This window comes from Haemaphysalis longicornis, unplaced genomic scaffold (genome assembly GCF_048455015.1).
Source record: "Haemaphysalis longicornis isolate Haplotype H1 unplaced genomic scaffold, Haemaphysalis longicornis Haplotype H1 scaffold_14, whole genome shotgun sequence".
Classification (NCBI taxonomy): Eukaryota; Metazoa; Arthropoda; class Arachnida; order Ixodida; family Ixodidae; genus Haemaphysalis; species Haemaphysalis longicornis.
The window spans coordinates 30,857,849-30,880,157 of NW_027526245.1; the positions used below are offsets into that span (position 1 = coordinate 30,857,849).

General features: G+C 47.0%; 1 protein-coding gene across 1 annotated transcript in view; it reads left to right on the forward strand.

Annotated features, from left to right (window-relative positions):
• The first annotated feature begins 7,526 nt into the window (after positions 1-7,526).
• LOC144164828 (uncharacterized) overlaps positions 7,527-22,309 on the forward strand; it is a 59,550-nt gene continuing 44,767 nt past the window's right edge. Inside the window, exons 1-2 of the mRNA XM_077695090.1 lie at positions 7,527-7,647; positions 19,650-19,759. Of these exons, the coding sequence (XP_077551216.1) occupies positions 7,563-7,647; positions 19,650-19,759 (195 nt within the window). The 5' untranslated portion in view covers positions 7,527-7,562. The remainder of the gene's footprint in view (positions 7,648-19,649; positions 19,760-22,309) is intronic.

The following is a 22,309-nucleotide window of genomic DNA, read 5'->3' on the forward strand; positions in this document are numbered from 1 at the left end:
GCGCTAAACAAGCTAATCAGAAAACACATGTTTACGGCTAAATTTAGCGAAAAGTGAGCACAAACCATTTTCTTTACTTTCCAGATTAAAAACGATCAATTCTAGGCTAGGCAGACGACCCTGTAATCTGACGGAAAGCTCCCGTGTAGATCCAGTCTGAACACTTCTCCGTTCCGTCAACGTCGCTTTTTGTTGACGTGACGGTGCCGTGACGGAGAAGGTGACGGCTGTGAGAATGAAGGCTTACGCGGCCCACGCTAGCGTTCCGGCTGCAACGACAGACTAGCCCGCATAGCGCAGCTGCCAAACACTTGCAAGCCCGTATCTACCCGGTTCTTTGGACTGCGTTCTGGCCAGTATAGTGCACCATAGGCTTTGCGAGAGAGCACTGCTATTTGATCCCACTCAGCCGCTTCCGCGTAGAAAAGTATTTGTATATCTTGAAAGGACAGCCTACACGATGCTGTCCCATAGCGGTTTCCCTCACCAAGATGCCTCCAACCACGTCTGAGCACTTTGACGCAAATTGACGCCGTTTGGAAAGATCGGCTGCGTTGGACCTGCGATAGGGTGTCTTCGCTCTGTACGGCGGGTCTTGAATCGAGGCACCAGTTGCATACCTCGCATGCGGCGCCGTAAATTCTATCGGCTGTGCCCTAACCCTCATCAGTGCTGCGTGGGACTGAAGGTGATCCCAGCCAAGCCTAAGAGATTTAACATGACCACGCGCATGAGGTGTTGAATGTCGTCGCCGCTGCCGCCCCCAGCCGAACTTTCACATCTGAAACAAGTGCGGGAGGCCACATCCGAGCGAAGACAGCGGTCCCTTGTTATGAAAAACAGAAGCCTCTCTGTGTGACTAAAAAGGTGTATGCCAGAATGAATAAGAGTGCAGGATGTGTGCCGGATAATTTGGGCATAGTAACAAAGTGAGAAAACACGGCTAGGCTACCACAACATTCACCACAATATCGATAAACGCGAAACGTGGACAGGAAATGAGATTAAGAAATTCCAAACGAAAATTTATGACATATTTTCGTGATGAAGTCAGATGTGCATTTGTGCCCCTGCTGGGAGGTTTAATTAAAGCATTAAATAGAGGAGATGCGACGTTAATTTTGCAAGTTTTTCTGGACGTCATCTATTGACTCTGCGAAAGTCCTGCGTCATCGTAACGTCTGTTGCAGACTCGCGTGCTCGGTATCGGAGTATAGGGGTCTGCCACCAATCTAAACGCTTCTCCGACGCCAGATGTCGGTTATACAGTCGGTGCATTAGATATATCCAGTGAATACCCCTAGTTTGCAAGTCATATCTCGGGCACACACTACATTTACACATTGTGAAAGGCCGTGTGGACAAAGAATGCCAATTATCAATGCAAATTCAGCGCATAGAGGAGCGGCTCCAAGGATTGTGTCCAGCATATATGTTTTGCGCAGTGGCTATGCGTCTTTTCTAGAAAGACAAATATTATATTCTGTGACTGAGGGTAAAAATTCTCCTTTAATGTTGATATTGTTTAATACCGCAGCAAGCGTGACAATTACCGTCACAAACTTCACAGGCAGTCGCTAAGCCCCTCCCGCTCCGCCCCTACGGAGGGTCTCTGGGACAAATATTCCCCCAAAACTCGCTCCTCCAGCAGCTGCCGTAGTGCTGTGTTATAACAACTGCTTTGAAACGTGAAGGCCTGGGTTCGTGTCTACGAGGGGGAAGTGTTTTCTTCTATATCTTTCGGAATTTTCGAAATTGTCGCGCATCGTCACATCGTCAAAGCTTTTTTTTTCATTCTGGTTATTAATACATCAAGCGGTCGGCGCACAGGACCTCTAGAATGGGGTGGATTAAGTTTAATATCGGTTGTGTTGTGTCGTTTGAGTGGGTTAGTTTAGGATCATGGCAGTTAGGCTGGATTAGGGCACGTTATGATACCTTCGGTAGAGTAGAATACTTTCTGTAGCACACGCCAGGTCAGGTTGCGTATGCTATTTATTTATTTTTACTGGTACATACATCGCCCTAACGGGCATTATTTCAGGGGTTGGGTGAGGACAGGTTATGTATGGTTACGTTGGGAGCGGATATTTTTCAGGGAATTTTAGGCTAGCTTTATTTTATCATTTTATGGAAAGTGCCGTGAAAATTTCCCCGAGCTAATTGTCCGGCTTGCCGTGAGATTAGACGCAACCTTCAATTTTTCCCTATAGGTGTGGAAGGCGAGACCGCAATCGGGCCGCGTTCGCAGGAAGAGAACATTTTCTGGACAGTGAGAAGCTTCCCGCTCCTGCTCGGACGCCACCTGTTGCGGCAGCGCCGTGCGACCCGAGCGGTTGCAGTGGGCGCACCAATGTGGCGCAAGGGGATCGTTTGCCCAGGCCAAGTTATCCCTCAACCTCGACTCCGTTAGCGACACTGGCTTTTCTGCTACGAGAGTTTCTTAGCGCTGCGCGTTGGTAGCATGACCAAAACAACGACATAGACGGGTGCTGAGTAGTCCCCTATGGGGCACTTGAAAGAAAACGTACGTAGCCCAGATCCGATGAAATGCGCGGAGACCGACGTGGTATTGACTAAACAACACCACTACTCGTCTGGTTTACTCACGCAGTAGACCTGAAGGTGTACCACCAAGTTATTAAAATGACCGCCGTCCGCACACAAGGTAGCTTCTGTAAACTGGCCGCGAACCAGCCTTGCCCAATACATACTTTCAAACCACCCACTTCCAAAATATCGTCCACATTTATACGGCAGCATGTAATCCTATTATATATGTAAATAAAGGGTCGTTGTTACAAGATCTGCTTACCCGGACGGATCGCCATCCTGCCAGTGAGAAATGGGTTTGCACTTCTCGGAGGAATGCCGATGCAAAATTAAACAATGACCATCACGATCACCATCGTCGTCGTCTTTGACCCAACCGCAACCGCCAACAGACAGTCACCCCTGAACATTGGTGTGCTTCCATTAATCAAGCTGTCGTACTTAAGAAAATCATGTTAACGTATATGTAAACAGCTTTGAGAAAAGGTAACCGGTAACATCCCCAAGTTGAGCTCCGTGTATGTCTCCTCTTCTCGATGGTGTCTGCAGTATTTATTCTAACAACCATTCCCCCCTTTACGATACGTTCTTGCAATATATTGCTTCAAAACATCATCATCCTTCTAATGTTTCTTCAACCTTTCCCTCGTTGTGCAGGCACCTTGTAGGCTCGGCACTATGGTCGAAAATGGCGCCAAATTGAGAGCCGAGAAAAGTATCCTAATGCACGCAGACAGACCGCCAAGAATATAAGAGAAGCTTCTAAATTTTTTTTTACAGTTGACAAAAGTAGTTGTGGAAGTAATAATAATACGTTTACAATAATGAAAAGCCCCTCCAAGAACAGTTTAGGTGTTAAAAATGCAACTAACAAGGCGGCGCTTCATACTTGATGGAAATGATAGATTTCACGGATTCCCTCGGTCGCTTCTGACCGTGCCTAGGCAGACAGGGAGGTGGGCGTCATGCACGCTCCGTAGCAAAGTCCATCAGCAATGGCGATGTCTGGCGCGTGTGCTTGCTCTTAGACGTCATGAAAGTGCGTTATAGAAACAGAGTGAATTCATTGCAGAGTGGTGTACTACAGTTACTTTATGTCCTCCATTGTAGATGTGTCCCATGCCTGGGCTCTTAACCGAACAAAAAGAATGGTGCAGTATTTCCAACAACAACAACCACAAAAAAATACACACGCATTATCCAGCCGAGGTGGACGCTGGGAATGTTAAGGGGAATCGGACACATGCGACGATGACTGTGTAGTGGAGGTCTGAAACGGAACATACCTTGGGGAGTGGAAAATAAAGTCGATCGCCACTCACATTACTGGCTTACGTGCAGTAACAGGGTGGAAATTAGGTAACTATACAGTATACCTCGTATATAGTGAACTCTGTTTTAAAGAAATCTCAGCTTTAAATAACAAATGTTCGTTTCCCCTTACCATTTGTATACATATAATTTATGTTCAGATATACCGAGAAACAGATATAACAAACTCATTTCCGCTTCCCGGTATGTTCGTTATTGGCTGAATGGACTGTATCAACATTGAATAATCTTCACAGCTGCGAATATTTTCTCGGTATAGAATGCTTAATTTTACTTATTTAGATCCACATCTTATGAGACTGAGTTTATTGTCATTTTTAGTTACTGAACAATGCTTGAAAAGTGTGAGCATTTATAAAACGACCGCTTGTTTTGCGCTTGTTCAAGAAAACTGCGCCGCGTTTTTCTCTTCTGAACCGATTATTCGCTCGTTAGCTCAGCAGCGTCTGGTCACCCTGCTGGCGAGTGACGATAAAAAAATGTCTACAGACACGAACGGCATATTCAAACTTTCTCATCATGCGCGACATCAACTTCCCGATAGTGCATATTCTTTAGCACGCAACTCCTTAGAAACGCAAAGTTTCTCTGAAGTTTTGCGCACTTAATTTTGCCTATAATGAGTTCATGTAGTAATCCCAAGAATGGAATGCAAATCTGACCCCGCGGTAAAGTATTCTCTTATCGTTGTACTTTTAATTTTATTTTACTTCTTGTTGAAAACTAGTCGACTGGGAATTGCCGCCGTTTATACAACAGCACGGTTTCTGGTTCTGTCGACATGGTCTCAACTTTGTTGGCGTCACTCCCACGGGTGAAGAATTACCGACGGCGTCCTCGTCCCCGAATTTAATTTCTGTGCCTTCCTTTCCCCCAGACTGCCCTCAAGATAGCAGGTCCTGCGTGTATGTACAGAAAAGTAGGAATGTTTCCCTCCTTTTCAAGTTCTCGCTGCTTTCAAGGCCAACGTCTTGTCGCATGCCATGCTACACAATAACCTTTTTTACACCATTTTTGGGCGAAAATGGTGTAAAATCTTGTCGCATGGCACATATCTTGAAAAGATGTTTCGAGTAAAAAAAAAAGGTGTCAGAATAGAAAGGGGGTGTGCTGGTGCACAACCTGAAATAAGGGAGCGATGCTGCGTAACACCCTAAAATACGGATGTGAGCAGAGCAGCTGCGCCTGAAAACGCGAATCGGCTGAGCGCGCAGCACGACATACAGCCACACTCAAGGCGCGCATAAGTCACACTTGGACCGCAAATGAACTGAGCGAGATAACCAATGGGATGCATGGGGAGAGCGCGTATATACTTACTAACCTGACACCTGCACCTGCTCTTCTTGGTTTTATAGCCAAAAGAGGAAGATCTTCTGACAGAGTCGGCGGACGTGTAACAAAAATCAAACATTTTAGCGCTTTGGAAACATGCATTTTAATGTCAGTACATACCAGAAAGAATGCGGATTTGCAAAAACATGCTAATCGTGAGATGGGGTGGGATAGGGCCATACCTATTCTGGTCAATAAGCTATACAAGCCTGTTAAATACCAAACACCTTTTTCATGCCCTTCCAACACCCTCCAAGAAGGACGTTTATTATTTCAACACCATTTTCGCTGCATAGGTGTAAAGCTACAAATTAGGGTGTGGGAAGCCTTACATAGGGTAGACTTTAACATTTCCTACTAGCTCGGAGGTTTTGTGTATCTTAGGGCAATTTAAAACAATATGAATTGACATAATATATTAACAGCGGAGCTGTTTACGCTTGAGCTTGGTCAGGTGGCATCAGCAAGAGAAATTAAAAAAAAACTGCGCCAGCTTTGAACGGTGCACTACCTCAAAGAGGGTATTATAACAGTGAAACCGGGTTTCGCGCCTGCTCGGGTGAGAGTACAAGGGGCACATGCCTATGCGAACCCCTCACTATGCAATTTCAAGTGTGATGGTGTTTCCTGGGCTACTAGAAAGCAAAAAAGTGCCCAGATTCCGCGAGTGCTCCAAGGCTGGAGAAGCGGCGGAGCTGGCGATCGACTTTGCTCTGTCTCCCCTCGGTCAGCGAGGGGGACAGACCTGAACGGCCGTGCAAAATCCAGCTAAAATTGGCCGCACCGCTCCACACCAAGCCCGGCTAACAAGAACATCGCAAAACCTAACAAAATTTAGCAAAGCCTAGAAAAACCTACCAGGACCTTTCAAAATAGGAAGAAGTCAGGTTTATCCCCAGATCCGCTGTTTCTTTTGTAAATGATCTGTCATTTCCGACTCTTTGAGTACCTTTAAAGCAACGAGGGTGTTGAAACCGGTCGACAGCTTCTTTTACTACACCGAAAGGGTCTAGAGCTACATAGTAGGGTGCTGGAACCTACAAAAAAGTGTGTAATATGACTTCCCAACACCCTAATCCATTTACACTATACTTTTGGGGCGATAAGGGTGTACAAGAAGTTTAATGTGCACCCCGGCAGTATGTCGACGTGAGCTGTGTGCTCAAACAGCATTCGTTAGATGTATACTGATAAATTTGGGATATTAGCACAGAAGCACTTGCTTGGGCGACTTGGTGACATCATGCACATTGAGTCCGCAGCGGCCGTTCTTCACGCCTTCAACAACTTCACCTGTGCTTTCATTTATTTTTTCTAGGGGAGTTTTTGGCGGAGATATTTAAATGTCTTAATTTAACGGGCGAACTGAGCGCCCAACGGCGGGGACGTACTTCTAAATGTAACGACTCAAAGCGATGCTGGCAATCATGGACGTGTGTTCTATACAGTGGCCTGTCTACAACAACAGAAAATGTGGAACCCCGATGTTGATGTCGGGTTCTTGGGTTTTGCTTATCTCAGTCAGTGCTTTGTCGGCAGTGCCCTATAGCTTTGGCTGGAAATATCAATCGCTTTCGTCCATTCTCGTTTACTTAAGAGCTCAGTCCCTTCAGTAGCCGAACAGTTTTGCAAAAATTCCAAAGAAAACGTGCATTTTGTAATAAAAAGTGGTACGCAGGTAGTGTATAATCTTTCAGTGTGTACCGTGCTATCGCCAGCCGGTCGTTTCTCTGTTGGTAAATGTGGGAAATAGCCGCCTAAATAACTGCTGTCTTTTTGACTGCCGCTGATTGGCGGCACTCAGATCACGTGCCGCCACTGCGGAGCTTGCGTTCGAAACTCTAGCGGTGCGTCTACCAGATGGGATGCCCTGAATGAGGATAAGAAACATTACTGCAAATTTTCATCTAAAGCATCACGATGCGTATAACATCTCTTCGCTGCTGCAGTGGTTGGGGAGTGGCATTAAACGCGTGATGCGTGCATTAGTAGCAGCTGCTCTTGAGAAAATATAACCTCTGCTTGCACGAATAGGGTCCTTGCCCGAAAGCTACGGATCCACGGTGGATTTATTAGCCGATATGCTTCACCTGGCAAGGGCGCAGGTCTCGCAGTGTTATTAATAGTCTTTTTCACATACGCGTGTTTCAACGGGGCTAATGTGCAAATGGTGCAGGATTCGCACACAGGGTGGGCACGAGATTAATTGTCCGAGAGCTGCTCTTGCCTCCATTAGTTTAATATATTTTTCAGTTGACCTCCATTCACTGATGCGTGTTTAAAGCCATAGGCCTTTTGCGGAGGTGTTTCCTGGCGGTATCCACGTACGCAAAACGTCGAACATGCTTTGGCCTATCTATACGGGTGTTGCTGTAGTTTTAACTACAGTACGTACAGCCAATACTTGCGAGTCCGACCCAATCGACGGTAAGCGTTTGAGAGCACCTTCTGTCTGTTTAACCTATTTACACTAGAATACAAGTATGCCGGTTTAAAAAGCAGTCTCATTTTTACGCTTACCGACGTTTCGGTGTATGAAATGAGCAGCTACGCAGTAGTCAACTACATTTTCCTCCAGAGGTATGGCTCCTTTGTACCGCCCATTTGCTTTAGAATCTACGAACAGCAGACCGCTGCGAGAGCGAAAGCACAATTTTGTTGTATATACTTCACAAATTTTTAGAAGGTCTGTTTTGGTACAGCAATGGATAGTATGTTCTTTACGCCGTAAAGATATTTTACTCGTCGTTATTTTAACGAACTACTAGAGGTATACAAAGCATGCACGTAAATTCATCAGGGGATTGCTGAGTGTTCAAACAGTGCTGCCTCGTCTTCTGAAAGCGCTGTAAGACAACGGCGCTTGGTCCGCGTGGTCATGTTAACTTTACGAGACAGGTTCTGAAAACCCGTTCACTAGGCGAGCAGTACTCTGGAATATTTTATATCTTCCTATCTTCCGTTTCATATGACAGAAAAATGGAAGGGTAATTTTCACACATTACGTTGTCCAAAAAACACGGCGGATGGTACATGTATTATTATTATTTCTTATTATTTATATTGCCGAGACCATGTATGGGTTTGTTTATTTATTGTTTGATTTTACTGCCGGGCCACACCCGGCTGAGTTATCTGCGTTTCAAGCAAAGCGGGTCTTGCATTCTTTATTGTTATGCCGCACGGGCTATCACATTCAGATAAGCAGACTGTTTCGCCCTAAAGTCGCTAGCAGAGAATAATCTTCTGTGATCTACAATGTTCTGGATGTGAATCGACGGTTCTAGAAACACTCGCAGCGAAAGATAAAAGCCTGTAGTGCAGACGCCGCGGCATACGGTTCGACGACACTCGCCTGCGCAAGTCACTTTGTTGACCGCTGCTTCGCCGCCTCTGTATTCTTTTGAGTTGTTAGGTGAGCACAAGTTCGCTACAATAAACTTGTTTCTCCTGCAAGACAACTGCGTCGTCCTTGGATTCGGGACATCTAGTGGAAGTGCTGGGTACATGCACCCTAAGCCCTCGTCAAGCCGAGAAGCAAGCCCGACTCGTGTCAGCCGCCGACAGCAAGGTCTTCAGCCAGAGTTTAGACGGCTTTCTGATAAAGTGAAAAAAGGAGACATCGTGAAAACCAGTATGACCAACGCAGGCACCATGACCATCGCTCCCTAGTCTTGCCCTCGTTCTGCAGCAACCCAGGGAGCCCCCATCATTCCATGGGTCACCTTCGGAGGACCCCGAATACTGGTTGGTGCAAGTCGAACGGGTCAGGCTGTTCAATCGATGGGACGACAACGAGACACTGAGGCAAGTTTTGTTCTACCTTGAGGACTCAGCAAGGATCTTTTTTCGAAAACCATGAGAGCTCCCTAGAGTCTTTGAACGATTTCCGAATGCAATTTTTAACGACGTTCACCATGGTTGTGGGAAAAGAGCGGGCCGAAGTCTTGCTGCAGACGCGGACACAACACCCTAACGAAAGTGTTATTGTGTTCGTGGAAGAGATGAAGAGGCTCTTCAGGCGTGCTGACCCTTGCATGGCGGAAGAAAAGACGTTAAGTATTGTTTGCTGGACTTGTCGGCAACCCGCCCAAAATCGTCGCCGAATTTGTGACCGAAGCGAGCACAATTGAGAAGGCTCTTGAAATGCGTACTAAGCAGTATGACCGCAACTTTTTTGGCGCGGCCAATGCGAACTACGTCGGCAGCATGCGGATTCCGGCCGACATCCTACGAGAGACTATCACCGCAATAGTGCGGGAGGAGCTGCGGAAACTCCTCCCCACGCCGCCACAGCCGCAAGTCGCTTCCCTTACCGATGTGATTAGGGAAGAAGTGCAGTAAGCGCTGGGAACCTCAACGAGGTCAGAAGCACCCCGCGAGCCGCAAGCCATGTCCTACGCGGCTGCTGTTCGCCGGCCTCGCCCAACTGCGCCCTACCGTCACGACACTCCGTACCGTCGCCCCCTGTCGCCAGCCCGACCTCCTGCGGTGCAACCACCCGCCCCAAGGAAGACCGAGGTGTGGTGAACGCCCGATAATCAACCGCTGTGCTATCACTGCGGAGAGGTCGACCACATCTATCGTCGCTGCCCCTACAAGAGGCTCGGTGGCCGAGGCTTCTCAGTCAAGGCACCACGACCCCGACCCGGCCAGCGCCCTACTGAGATCAAAGACTACCTGTCCAACACCAACCGAGGACCAGCCTGATTCAACCGTTCACCGTCGCCCTACCCGTACCAGTCGCCAAACCGCCGCAGAACTGCTGACTTCTCACGTGGAAGGTCCCCAGCCCACACGGGGGAAACTAAAAGCAGCAACTTCTGGAGGTAAAGTTGAAGGACCGCGGAAAAATGAAAACCCTCCAACGATGCAAGGATTCGCTAAAGACCATGATTTACGACACGCCCTCAGCCCGACAACCCGATCTAACCCTGACGTGACTTCCGAACACGACGACAGCAAAACGGCGCGACGCGTACCCGACATGACCGAACCTGCCGCTGAGAATACGACCAAGACGACGACGCATAGTGGCCGACTGTCAACACGTACAAGCAGAGATACGACGCCACGGCGCACCCATAAATCCAGTAAGGCGGCGTCCGACGTTCACCTGTCCATCGACGGCTTCGATGTAGTCGCTCTCATTGACACGGGAGCCGACTACTCAGTATTGAGCGGGTAATTTCCGTCTAAGCGGAAGAAAGTTGTGACCAGATGGGACGGTGCGCACGTACGCACAGCAGGAGGCCACGTCGTGACGCCTAGTCGAACGTGCACATCGCACGTCACCATAGACGGCACAATGTACTTTGCGGCGAACGTCGTTTTGCCTAACTGCTCCCGCGACGTAATTCTCCGAATGGACTTTTTGAAGGACAACGGTGCAATAATTTATCTACAGACCAAGTCCATCACTTTTTCCTCTGATCACTTCATGACGCCGGATCCGAACCCCGAATACCGTGCTGCTTTAAGGATCGCCGATGATCATGTCAGACTACCACCTTGCGCAAGCTTGATGATCACCGACTACGGCGAAGATGCTGTTCCTGACGTCGACGCTATCGTAGAGAGTGACCAGAGGTTGCTCCTCGACCGCGGCGTCTCCGTCGTAAGAGGCATTGTGCGCTTTACGCAACGGCAATCCCAAGTTTTGGTCAATAATTTCAGCGAGGAATACTAGCATTTGAACAGGGGCGCTGCAATTGCGTTCCTCGAAGAAACGCAAAGTGACGTGATTGCGGTAGCCGACTTTGAACGCGCACCCGAAGATACCTTCAAGCTTCCGAATCGCTTCGACGTGAATCCGGCGTTACCGCAGGAAGAACGGAGCAAATTATTGCATTTGCTGCGTCGCAACAGAGAGTGTTTTTCATCGAACACAAAACTACGTCAGACCCCTCTAGCGAAGCACCGAATATTAACCGAAGATGGAGCCCGACCTACCCGACAGTCATCGTACCGCGCGTCTTCACAGGAGCAGAAGCCATACGGACTCAAGTCGACGAAATGCTCAGTGACGACATTATGCAGCCATCGAAAAACCCCTAAGCTGCACTGGTCGTACTGGTGAAGAAAAAAGACAGCACATTAAGGTTTTGTGTTGACTACCGGCGACTAAACAAAATCACCAAAAAGGACATGTACCCCCCCCCCCCCCCCCCCGAATCGACGACGCCCTTGACCACCTCTGCTACGCGAAGTACTTCTCATCGATGGATCTGAAGACCGGCTGATGGCAAATTGAAGTGGACGAGAGAGACCGATGGAAGACTGCATTTATAACCCCGGACGGCCTATAAGAGGTCAAGGTGATGCTGTTTGGGTTGTGCACGGTCCCAGCAACGTTTCAACGAGTCATGGACACGGTGCTAGCTGGCCTAAAGTGGCACACCTGCCTCGTATACCTCGACGATGTTGTGGTATTCTCCCGGACTTTCGACGAACACCTTGCAAGGTTGCATTCTGTACTCGACGCCTTTCTTAGGTCGGGGTTAACGCTGAAGCCTGAAAAGGGCCGCTTTGCGTACGAGGAACTCACGATTTTGGGCCATGTCGTCAACGCCGCGGGAGCCCGGCCTGACCCGGCGAAACCTTCCGCCATAGCGAACATCCCAAGACCGAAAGATAAGAATGCAGTTCGGAGATTTCTCGGACTATGCGCATACTACAGGCGCTTCGTCGCAAACTTCGCCGGCATTGCAGAGCCACTCACCCGGTTGACGAAAGATAGCACCCATTTCAGCTTGGAAAATGCCCAAGAAACAGCATTCTGCGATCAGCAACAATGCCTGCAAAGCCCGCTTGTGCTCGCGCATTTCGACAAAAACGGCGAAACGGAAATGCACACCGACGCCAGCGATATAGGTTTGGGTGCCATCCTCGTACAAAAGCAAAGCGGGTGCGAAAAAGAAATCGCCTATGCCAGCCGTGGTCTGTCCAAGAAAGAAAGAAATTACTCAGCCTCTGAGAAAGAGTGGCTCGCGATTATATGGTCCATTTCGAAATTTCGCCCATACGTGCATGGAAGACCGTTCATGGTTCTGACAGACCACCATGAGCTGTGTTGGCTCGCATATTTGAAGGACCCCTCTGGTCGTCTTGGTAGGTGGAGCTTGCGCCTGCAAGAATTCGACGTTACAGTAGTCTATAAATCCGGGAGGAAACACTCCGACGCCGACTGCCGGTCGCGCGGCCCCGTCGACCATGTACCACAACACTCCGATGAAGACAGCGCGCTCTCCAGAGTCGTGACTGAGAGCATTCTAGCCGCCCAGTAGCGTGCCGACCCCGAGTTACGCGTCATTACCGACTACCTGGAAGGATGCCACGTCGCCGTGCCCAGGGCCTTTAAACGCAACTTGCCGGCATTAAGCCTGAAAAACTCCATCCTCGTGAAGAAGAATTTCTGCCCCGGAACGAGAGCGACTTACCTTCTGGTCATCCCACCAGATCTTCCTAACGAAATTTCGGAAGCATGCCACGACGACCCGTCTTCCAGACATTTCGGCACAGCTCGCACTATTGGAAAAATCAAGATGAAGTACTACTGGCCCCGCTTCGCATCCGACGTCACCCACTACGTCCGGAGCTGCCGTGACTGCCAGCGACGAAAAACGCCGCCGACAAGACCCGCCGGCTTTCTACAACCGATCGCCATCCTGTCGAGGCCTTTTCAAAAGATTGGTATAGACCTTCAGGGCCCGTTCCCTACGTCACAATCACAGGACAAGTGCATTGTTGTAGCTACAGACTACATGACGCGCTACGCAGAGACCGGTGCTCTTCCGAGGGGGACAGCACAAGAAGTCGCAAAGTTCTTCATAACTATGGAGCCCCTGAAGTCCTAATCACGGACCGCGGAATGGCCTTCACTGCAGAGCTTATGCAAGGAATCTTAGGCTACAGCAACACGGGTCACCGAAGAACGACGCCATACCACCCCCAAACGAACGGACTAACGGAACGCCTGAACAAGACGATCGCGGATGTGCTGTCAATGCACGTTGACGTTGAACATAAGACTTGGGACGACGTGCTCCCGTATGTCACGTTTGCGTACAACACGGCTATCCAGGAAACTACGCAAATTACGTCGTTCGAGGAGCTTGTCTACGGAAGAGTGCCGACTACGATGCTTGAAGCCATGCTTCCGCATGTAGAAGACGACGACCTCAACCCCGACGTCCAAGGATACCTTCAGCGTGCGGAGGAGGCCCGCCAGCTAGCTCGAGTTCGTACAACGGACCAGCAGCTGGTGGATGCCGGGCGCTACAACCTCCGACGCCGAGACATCGAGTACCACCGAGGGGACCGTGTTTGGGTTTGGACTCCCATCCGACGACGCGGACTCAGTGAGAAGTTTGTGCGACGGTATTTCGGACCCTACCAGATTCTACGACGTGTCGGTCAACTTACTTACAAAGTGATCCCCGATGGTGATTCCGGTACATCACGACGACCCACGTGGCCCGAAGTCGTCCACGTGGTTCGCTTGAAACCTTACTTTGCAAGATGACGGGCTTTTTTGTTGTTTGTTCGGACGGTCTTTTATTTTAGCATCGAGTCGATGCCCTCTTAGAGGGGGATAATGCCGTGAACCACGTATGGGTTTATTTATTTATTGTTTCTTTTTACTGCCGGGCCACGCCCGGCTGTGTTATCTGCGTTTCAAACACAGCGCGTCTTGCATTCTTTATTTTTATGCCGCACGGGCTATCACATTCAGATAAGCAGACTGTTTCGCCATAACGTCGCTAGCCCAGAATAATATTCCATGATCTACAATGTTCTAGATGTGAAATGACGGTTCTAGAAAACTCGCACCGAAAGGTAAAAGCCTGCAGAGCAGACGCCGCGGCATTCGATTAGACGACACTCGCCTGCGCAAGTCACTTTGTTGACCGCTGCTTCGCCGCCTCTGTATTATTTTTAGTTGTTAGGGGAGCACAAGTTCGCTCCAATAAACTTGCTTCTCCTGCAAGACAACTGCGTCGTCCTTGGCTTCATGACAATTTTATAACTGTAGCATTATAGTAAAATTATAACAGACAAATATTATTGCAACAGCAGTAGTAAAGTTTACAAACAAAAACACACTGTGTGCGCAAAGTTGATGTGAAAAAGAAATCAGTAATTATTCCTTGACAAAACATATCTGCAAAGTCTTCATAAGTGCAAGTCCCCGAAGAGAACGCTTAAAAATTATATTTTTAACTGTGAATTTTTGGTAAGTATGTATAAAAATATCCACGCATTTTAGCGAGAATTCAGAAAAATGAGTTTGTACGGAAAGAGTTTTAAAAAGTCACACCTCGGAAGCATCGTCGCCATACTTTATGAGGATGGTTTGTTTCCATGTGGATGGATATGATGAGCGCTAAGAAATAAGAAAAAAAAAACTAGGTTTTATTTGGAAGAGCTGTAATTGATACCCCGTTTTCTCTCGTTTTGAGGGCATTAAAAATGTTAGTAAAGCCAATGACACGTATAGCAGAAGTACCAATTTTGTCTAAATTATGGTTGCGCAAATATTTGAAACACTGGATGGGAAGCAGGGTGAGTGAAGGAGCGATCTGTGAGAATTAATAAGTGCTGTATTTGAAACTCAGCGTTTTGTTTTTCGCAGTGGCAACGGCGTGAACAGTTAGGAGTTGTTCCAGTGTAAATATCTCCCGAAATGTGGCACACGAAAATTCCGCTCCGCGGGCGTGGACATTCGAAGCTGGCGTGTCGAAGCTTTTTTAAAAAGCGAGCGAAACGATACGAGCGCGCTGCCGAAATGTCGAACCTGCTTGGGGCATTTTTATGGCCTGCAGTATTTCATTAAAAATAAACAAACAAAGAAACAAACAAACAAACAAACAAACAAACAAACAAACAAACAAACAAACAAACAAACAAACAAACAAACAAACAAACAAATAAATAAATAAATAAATAAATAAATAAATAAATAAATAAATAAATAAATAAATAAATAAATAAATAAATAAATAAATGATGAGTCGGAATGCCGAAATTTCGAGCGAAGAAGTGCATATTTAGTTGCTGCGATACTGCTGTTATAGTTGCAGTGAGTCGACAATTGAGTGCCGTTTTTAGTATCGTGAAGTCTTGGCGAGAATTAGGCAGAAGTGCACCCTTGCGAGAAATTAGGAGGAGCATGAAAACGCAGAGGCACAAGATGACAAAATGGATCACGCTCATATTAGCCACGCTGCTTACACACACAATTGTCCCTAGATTGAAGCAATGACACCAAGTGTTTGATTGATTGATTGTAGGTTTTCACGCGCCAACGTAATGCAGGTGATGAGGCGCGCCGTAGGGGATTGCTCCGGATTAATATTGACTCCCTGGAAATCTTTAACGTGGGCCGAAATGTCGTACGCACGGATGTTTTCTCTTTTGACCTCCATCAGAAAAGCGGCCGCCGCGGCCCTGAATTGAACCCGCGTCCGTGGGCTCAGCGACAAAAAATGTTTCCAATGGGTGTAAACGCTGAAATCGAGAAAAAAGTGAGAAAGAAGCAATCTTTAGAGAATAAATATCTACGTCAATACGATGAGCAGTGCATTGTAGGCGGTAAGTACGCATTGGCTAAATCGCCCTACATGACGACGCTGCTCCTTGAAGGAAGGAAGCTGCCGCTCTTCCCCAAGGCACCAGCAGGAGTAACGAAGAACTGGAATCACGCGTGCATCCAGCTCACGATGGTGATTGGATGAACGCGGACGTTAAAGCTCTCGTTCCATTAAATGCCGTAAGGCTTAAGCTAGCAGCGCTATTCTGGCTGTTAGCTACAGTTAGATACTTTCGGGTGCGGTTCTGGACGCATCAGTCGTAACGTCTGGAAAGGAGTTCGCCGAACTCACGAGAATGACAACGTGCACAAAGTGGTGGATTAGTAGTAGGGACTCGATATAAAGGGAGCCTTCTAAAACCTTCCTTTTTCCCCCAGAGTATTTTTCAGGGCCGGGGCTTCGGTGTGTCTGTCCCCGGTGGAAGAGAAAACTTGGCGATATTGTTTCACGATTTGATCAACGCACAGAGGTGGCTGTAATACTACTAGGGAGTTTAGAGTGTCGACGCGACAGCGGTAACATTGTCAAAAAAAACAAGCAGCGTTTTGAAAAACGAACTGGTCGTGCTAATAACTTACATGTGTAGGGCGGCCGAACTTGGTGCCGCCTTAAACGTGTAATATTTTGTAATAACCAAATACTTTGGGTATTGCTTGACTGCTTCCCCTTTTGTAGTATACTAGCGGTAGTACCCGGCGGTGCCCGGGCGGGCCATTATATTAAGGACAGCAATTGGCATTTGTTAGTCGCCATATTAGGCTACTTCATTGGGAAGTGGTACCCACTCGGGAGCGCCTGCCTGCTGTCAGTACACAGCCTCCTACTGCTGGCGCGTCGTGGTAATGTGAAACGACTGGTACTCCTGTTTTACTCCAACTCTCGCTAAACGAATTGCACCAAGATGGCGCGTTTGAGAGAATGAGTCAGTGAGTGAAAAAGGTTTTATTGAGCCGGCAAAGTGGGAGTGGTTCCCAATTTCAGAAAGCCATGTGATGAGTGGGCAGCCTTCGCTCTGGAGGAAGTATTGTCTGCACATCCAGATCGCTGTTAGTGACCAGGTTTCCCACAGCTCAAGGTTTGGAAAAGTGGATGAAAGAAGGGAGGAGCTTGGTGTGCTTGCACTCTTAATAAGATATGAGGAAGAGTGCCAGGTTGCAACCACAAATTGAATTCGGCAGGAGATTGCACTGGGAACACATGATGGAGGCCGGCTGGGTGAGGGGTATTCTTCCTGGTAGGAAGTGCTATCTCAGAAGATATGAACGATGCTCATCGGTATAGTTTTATCATAATTAACATGGGCTCCCTACGGGAGGCGCGAGGTTGCAGGAAGTCCCAGGAGATGCCGAGGGCTAACATTTGCGCTTTTTACGGGTGCATCGTCTCTTTTACATTTATCATATATGACACCTGCTCCTACGGGAGGTGCGTAGTTGCCAGAGGTGTTAACAGATGGCGACCGCTTAGCGAACGCGGGAAAACTCAACTGTATTTTACGTCCAAAAGAATGCAGAATAAAAAATCTCGCTGGCCTTCTTATTCGCATGTTAGGACAAAATCGTTAAAGTGGTTTTTGGGCAATTAAATGGGCGGCATTTTCAAGAAAAAACGAATGGGAGATATCAACTGGCTGGGTGGTTATTAACGAAAGTGTAAAAACACAGTGTTTTCCCGAAATCCCGCTAGCCTCTATTGGGAGGTGTCATTGAAAAATGTTCTATAACAGTGTTGAGATACGTGAGTAAGTTGCCTATTTCAACAACAACCAGTTCGATATATCAGCTGGCGGGAGGTAAAAAAATTAATACGTGAAAAATTATTTTGCCGCTTTTCCCTCTCTCCATGGTGAAATTTTTAAAATTTTAAGAATTATTGATCTCCAACACCGTAATTAGAATGTGCCCTTGCAATCTGTAGCCGTTTGAAAGAGCAGTTTGGCTAGACGTGTACATAACCTGTCCGGCCTTTTTGGCTCATCAGCCGTGTCATTTGTAAAAAAACAATTTGACTTTTTTAGCGGCGTCGCAGAGCGAAATCCTTAAAAATGGTTCTGTGCATTTGTATGAGTAACATATTCTAGCAAAAATCAGTTGGATTACTGAATCGGTGAAAGATTTATTTGAGAATCTTTAGGAACACCGTTTTAGTTCCGGAATGCGGAATCACCTCGCTGGTGTAGGTTAGGGCGATATCCAAAAACTACTTTTTAGGTATTCTAAAGGGCTACTTATATCAGCAAAAAGCGCTTCGATATTTGAATGGGTGACCGAGAAAATCGCAAATTCCCGAAACCACAATTTCGACCTTTTCTTCGGTTAGGGGGGCAATTTCTGAAAAACGCGCCTTAGTGATCACCTACTCAATGACGCAAATAAACTCGTGAAATTTCAAGTCTCTAGATCTAACAGTTTGGGCTGGGCGTTGATGAGTCAGTCAGTCAGTCAGTCAGTCGGGCACTTCTTTTTATAGGTATAGATATTTCACCCTAGTTCAATAAAAGTGTGCTGGAAGTTAGCGCTTCCCCCCGCATTCTTAGTATTCTTTGTCCGTGTTTTTTCTATTCGCTGAAGCTGCAAATATTGAATAGAAACGAGTACAAACCGAACCCTTTTTTGTATTAGCCGTTTTGGTCCTGCTTAGCCCTATTCATGGCTATTTTCCATAATGCCTACTTTCTGGCTAGAAAACATGAGTTTTCGTTCATTGAGGAAACGTCACCGCCGCTGCTTATCATGATGCATTCTGAGGGATCCCTAAAGAAAACACGGACACGACGTTGGTTCGATTTTGGCGGCGGTGGCTGCTTTTTTGATGGACGCGAAAAGGGAAAAGCGCCCGCGGGTTGACATTTAGGCGCACCTAAAGATCCCTAGGTGGTTAAAATTAAACTGGATACCTGCATTTTACGCCCGGGTGTAGCTTAGGCGGGTTAAACACCACAATATATCAAAACAAAACATAGAACCAGCCTCCTCAACGAAGCAATGACAGTAAATCGGGAGAAGTAGTATAGCTAGCCGCAGAATTTTCAATACTGATGGGAGCATTTGGAAAAAATTCTGAATGTAGATCATTTGTGGCTTGGAGACACCGTGAAGAAGTTTGATTTTTTTTAGAGCGGACACCGTAAACTGTTTACACATGTGAGCGGATAAAGTATGGGTCAGCCTTTTGATCTCGCGATGACAAGGTGGCGGCAAACCTAGGTTGGTTCCTAAAAAACATGAAAGAGGGTAAGGCCGTAAGGTTTGGAATTTATTCTTTAGAGGAGACCCACTGAATTTCTGTTTCATACATTGGAACAAATACAAAGAAAAAACAATCTAATTGAAGGTTGGCATCGGAAGCAGCACACCACAATCGTCAAGAAATAGCTGCCAGAAAGAGGGGATACAAAGCGTTGTAACTACACGGATGTAAACAACAAAATTTGCGGAAAGAAATGTTTGGGTTGAGATGCTGTGTGAGAGGTTTAACGCAGTGCAGTGGGCGCCAACTAAAGAATTAAAATATTGGAATGTATGTTATCCCTTTGCAGAAGACGAATCAACTGCTCGAGAAAGAAAAACTTTCAGTGTAAACAAATATAAGCTAGAAAGTGTGTACTTGCACAAAAGAAAATTTTCAAAACTCTAAACTGGTTTGAACCTATTCCACACTGGCCATTTTGTGAGCGTTTTCATGTTTACCACGCCCGTCTTCAGTGAATTATGCCAGAGGATATAAAAGCGCTCACAGAAAAATATTACTCCACCTGTTTTTCATTACCCAGTCTGGCACTCCGGCCGAATTCGGCGTCGCTTTGTGTGCTAAAAACGTGGCTTTTTCTCTTTGCAGCAATGTTTTATGCATCAGAACTGGGGCGAGCAACAAATTTCTTTATCAAAAACTGCAGCCACTACTTGAAAGAGCTGAAGCCAAACCCACCAATAGAGCTTGTCTACAAGGTACCGATTTGCCTACTCTGCTAGTTACTCTACGCATAACACACTTGTGCATCCTTATTATACACGTACATCTGCCCTATTTTAGGCACTGTACTTTTACAATTTGAGCACATGATTCGACTGTTTTTCTTTCCGAAATAAATTCCTTCTAGTACCTAGACTGTTCGGATATCTGACGCCCTGCTTTGGTGAGAGCGCAAATCATAAGAATTTCTTTCACTTCCCGCAACGCACTGTTCGTAAAAGCCTACTTTATAGACAGCATTTATATGAGCAGCTCAGGCAGGTGTTTCCCCGCCACATTTGCGGTTGTGTATAAGAGCCTAACCCGCCAGGGTATGGCATGGTTGCCCACACCATAGATATTCAGACATAAATTGTAAGTTTGAAAATAAAACCTATAACAGACGTATAAGCAGAAACGTAATCCTGATGACATGTTCTCGAAGCCTAAACTGCTCAGTTTGCGAGAATATGCAGCTTCATTATTTCTGGCTGTCAGTACATTCCACGGTAAAATATATAAAGGGTGATTGCATGCCCCATGTTCTGAAAAAAAATTTTTTTTGTACCCATGGTAGTACCTTTGGGCTAGGTCTTATAGAAGAATATGGATGTGCCCGGACATCTCGAATAGAGTTTGGCCAATGAGTCACAGCATCGCCTGCATCGCGATTACTAAAACGTTAAGTAGGCATTTAACGGTGATGTTGCTGCTGTAACGCTCGCTAGCGATATTTCCATGGACACTAAATTCAGCAAGATCTTGTCAAAGACGAAGTAGGTATTTTTGCTTTGTAATAAAGTGTTATGGTAATTAAAACGTTAATGATCTTTAAGGGCTAATCAATTCGTAAACTTCCCGTTGTACGTTGCTGTTCTCATGTCTTCATCAACATTCTTTGCGCCTCCCATTAGCGCAAATGCAGAGGGTGTACTTCCGGAGTCTCCGCTGTGAGTTGGGCTGCCTTCGAAACTAACTGCGAGATGGTAAAAATGTCACCACAGTTGACTTGAAACCTGTTACGTATGATTGCCAACAGATTCCAGCACACTTAGACCCTTTACCGTGGCAGACAAAGAAAGTGCCTGAAGCAGCCTCTCAAGAAAGCCCACGCAGAAAAATGTAAGATTAATAGGAATACAGTACGCTACTTCGCAGCAATAAGACCGAGACCGAGAAGCAATAAGACCCCGCAGGGGCACCTTGCTTGTCAAGGTGACAGTAGTGGCGACACCGCGGACCGCGATCCCGTGTAAGTTGGACCCACCCAAGGCCTCGGCTGTGCGTGGCTTTGCCGTGTCCAGGGAAAACAGCATCCTCGTGGTTGACCCAAAGCCAGGGTTTCTTTGGACCTTCATGGCCCCCTGTCAGAGGCAACATGCCACTTTGACCCCCGCTTCTGGTAGACGGTGCCCCCAGTCTGACCCCGATATGGGGGGAGTCAGCCAGTCGCCTCTTCCTGTCCTCTTCTCCATACTTTTCCTTTCCTATGCTCTTTCCAGACGCTGTCCTGTCATCTTCTCTCTTCCTCATTTCTCCGTTTTTTCTCCAAGCAGCGATGGTTACCTCTATACGAAGATATCACCCTTCATTCCCAGCATAGGGTTATAGCTAGCGACAACGTACAGTTAGCGTGCGCTGCCAAGCCACGATCCCTTTTTGGGCTCGGTGGTGGGCGACTGGCCTTGTCGTCGAATATTTTTTATGTGTGATAGCTTCCTTCTCCATTCCACCCAAAAGAACTGATCGGCCCCTGAAACGAGGCCGCACCAAAGAACTGTTCAAACCGATTTCTAACCTCGTTTTCAAGAACCCTGACAACTTCCCACGCATTCTATATGATGCAGTCAGCTGATAAGGCAACCCCCGTCACCAGCAAATCTGTGTTTTAGTTGCAAAGTTCATTGAAAGTTTGATAGGCGAAAACTACAAAGCGAAAAAGCTCACTTCTGGGGACCTGCTGATCGAAGTCAAGAGTAGAGAGCAGTCCAATACACTTTTGAAGCAAACGAAGCTAGCCGATCTTGAAATTACTGTGACTCCCTACCGTACCCCTAATAGCTGCCAAGGTGTCGTCTCCGAATCAGAACTGATTGACGAAACAGACTCTGACCTACCTGAAGGTTTGCGCGAGCAGGGGGTAACCGTTGTGCGACGCATCACCATAAGACGGGACGGAAACTAAATTAAGACAAAGCACATAATATTGACCTTTGATGGCTGCACTTTGCCTGAGTACGTAAATGACGAATTTCTGCACTGTAAAACCAGAGCATACATCCCGAACCTACGACGTTGTTTTATCTGTCAGAGCTCTGGGCAGAGCTCTGCCGTCAGGGACGGCAGCAACTCGTGCCGAGGAAAACAAACATATGCGAAGTGCTCTGAGCAGGACCACTCTGCAGACGACTGCAAAAGCGCACAACTTAAGTGCAGCAACTGTGGAGGACCCCACAGAGCCTACTCTCGCTCTTGTCAGGAGTTTAAGAAAGAAAAAGAAATCTTCAACTTAAAAGTGACGCGAAATCTTTAATTTCCAGAAGCCC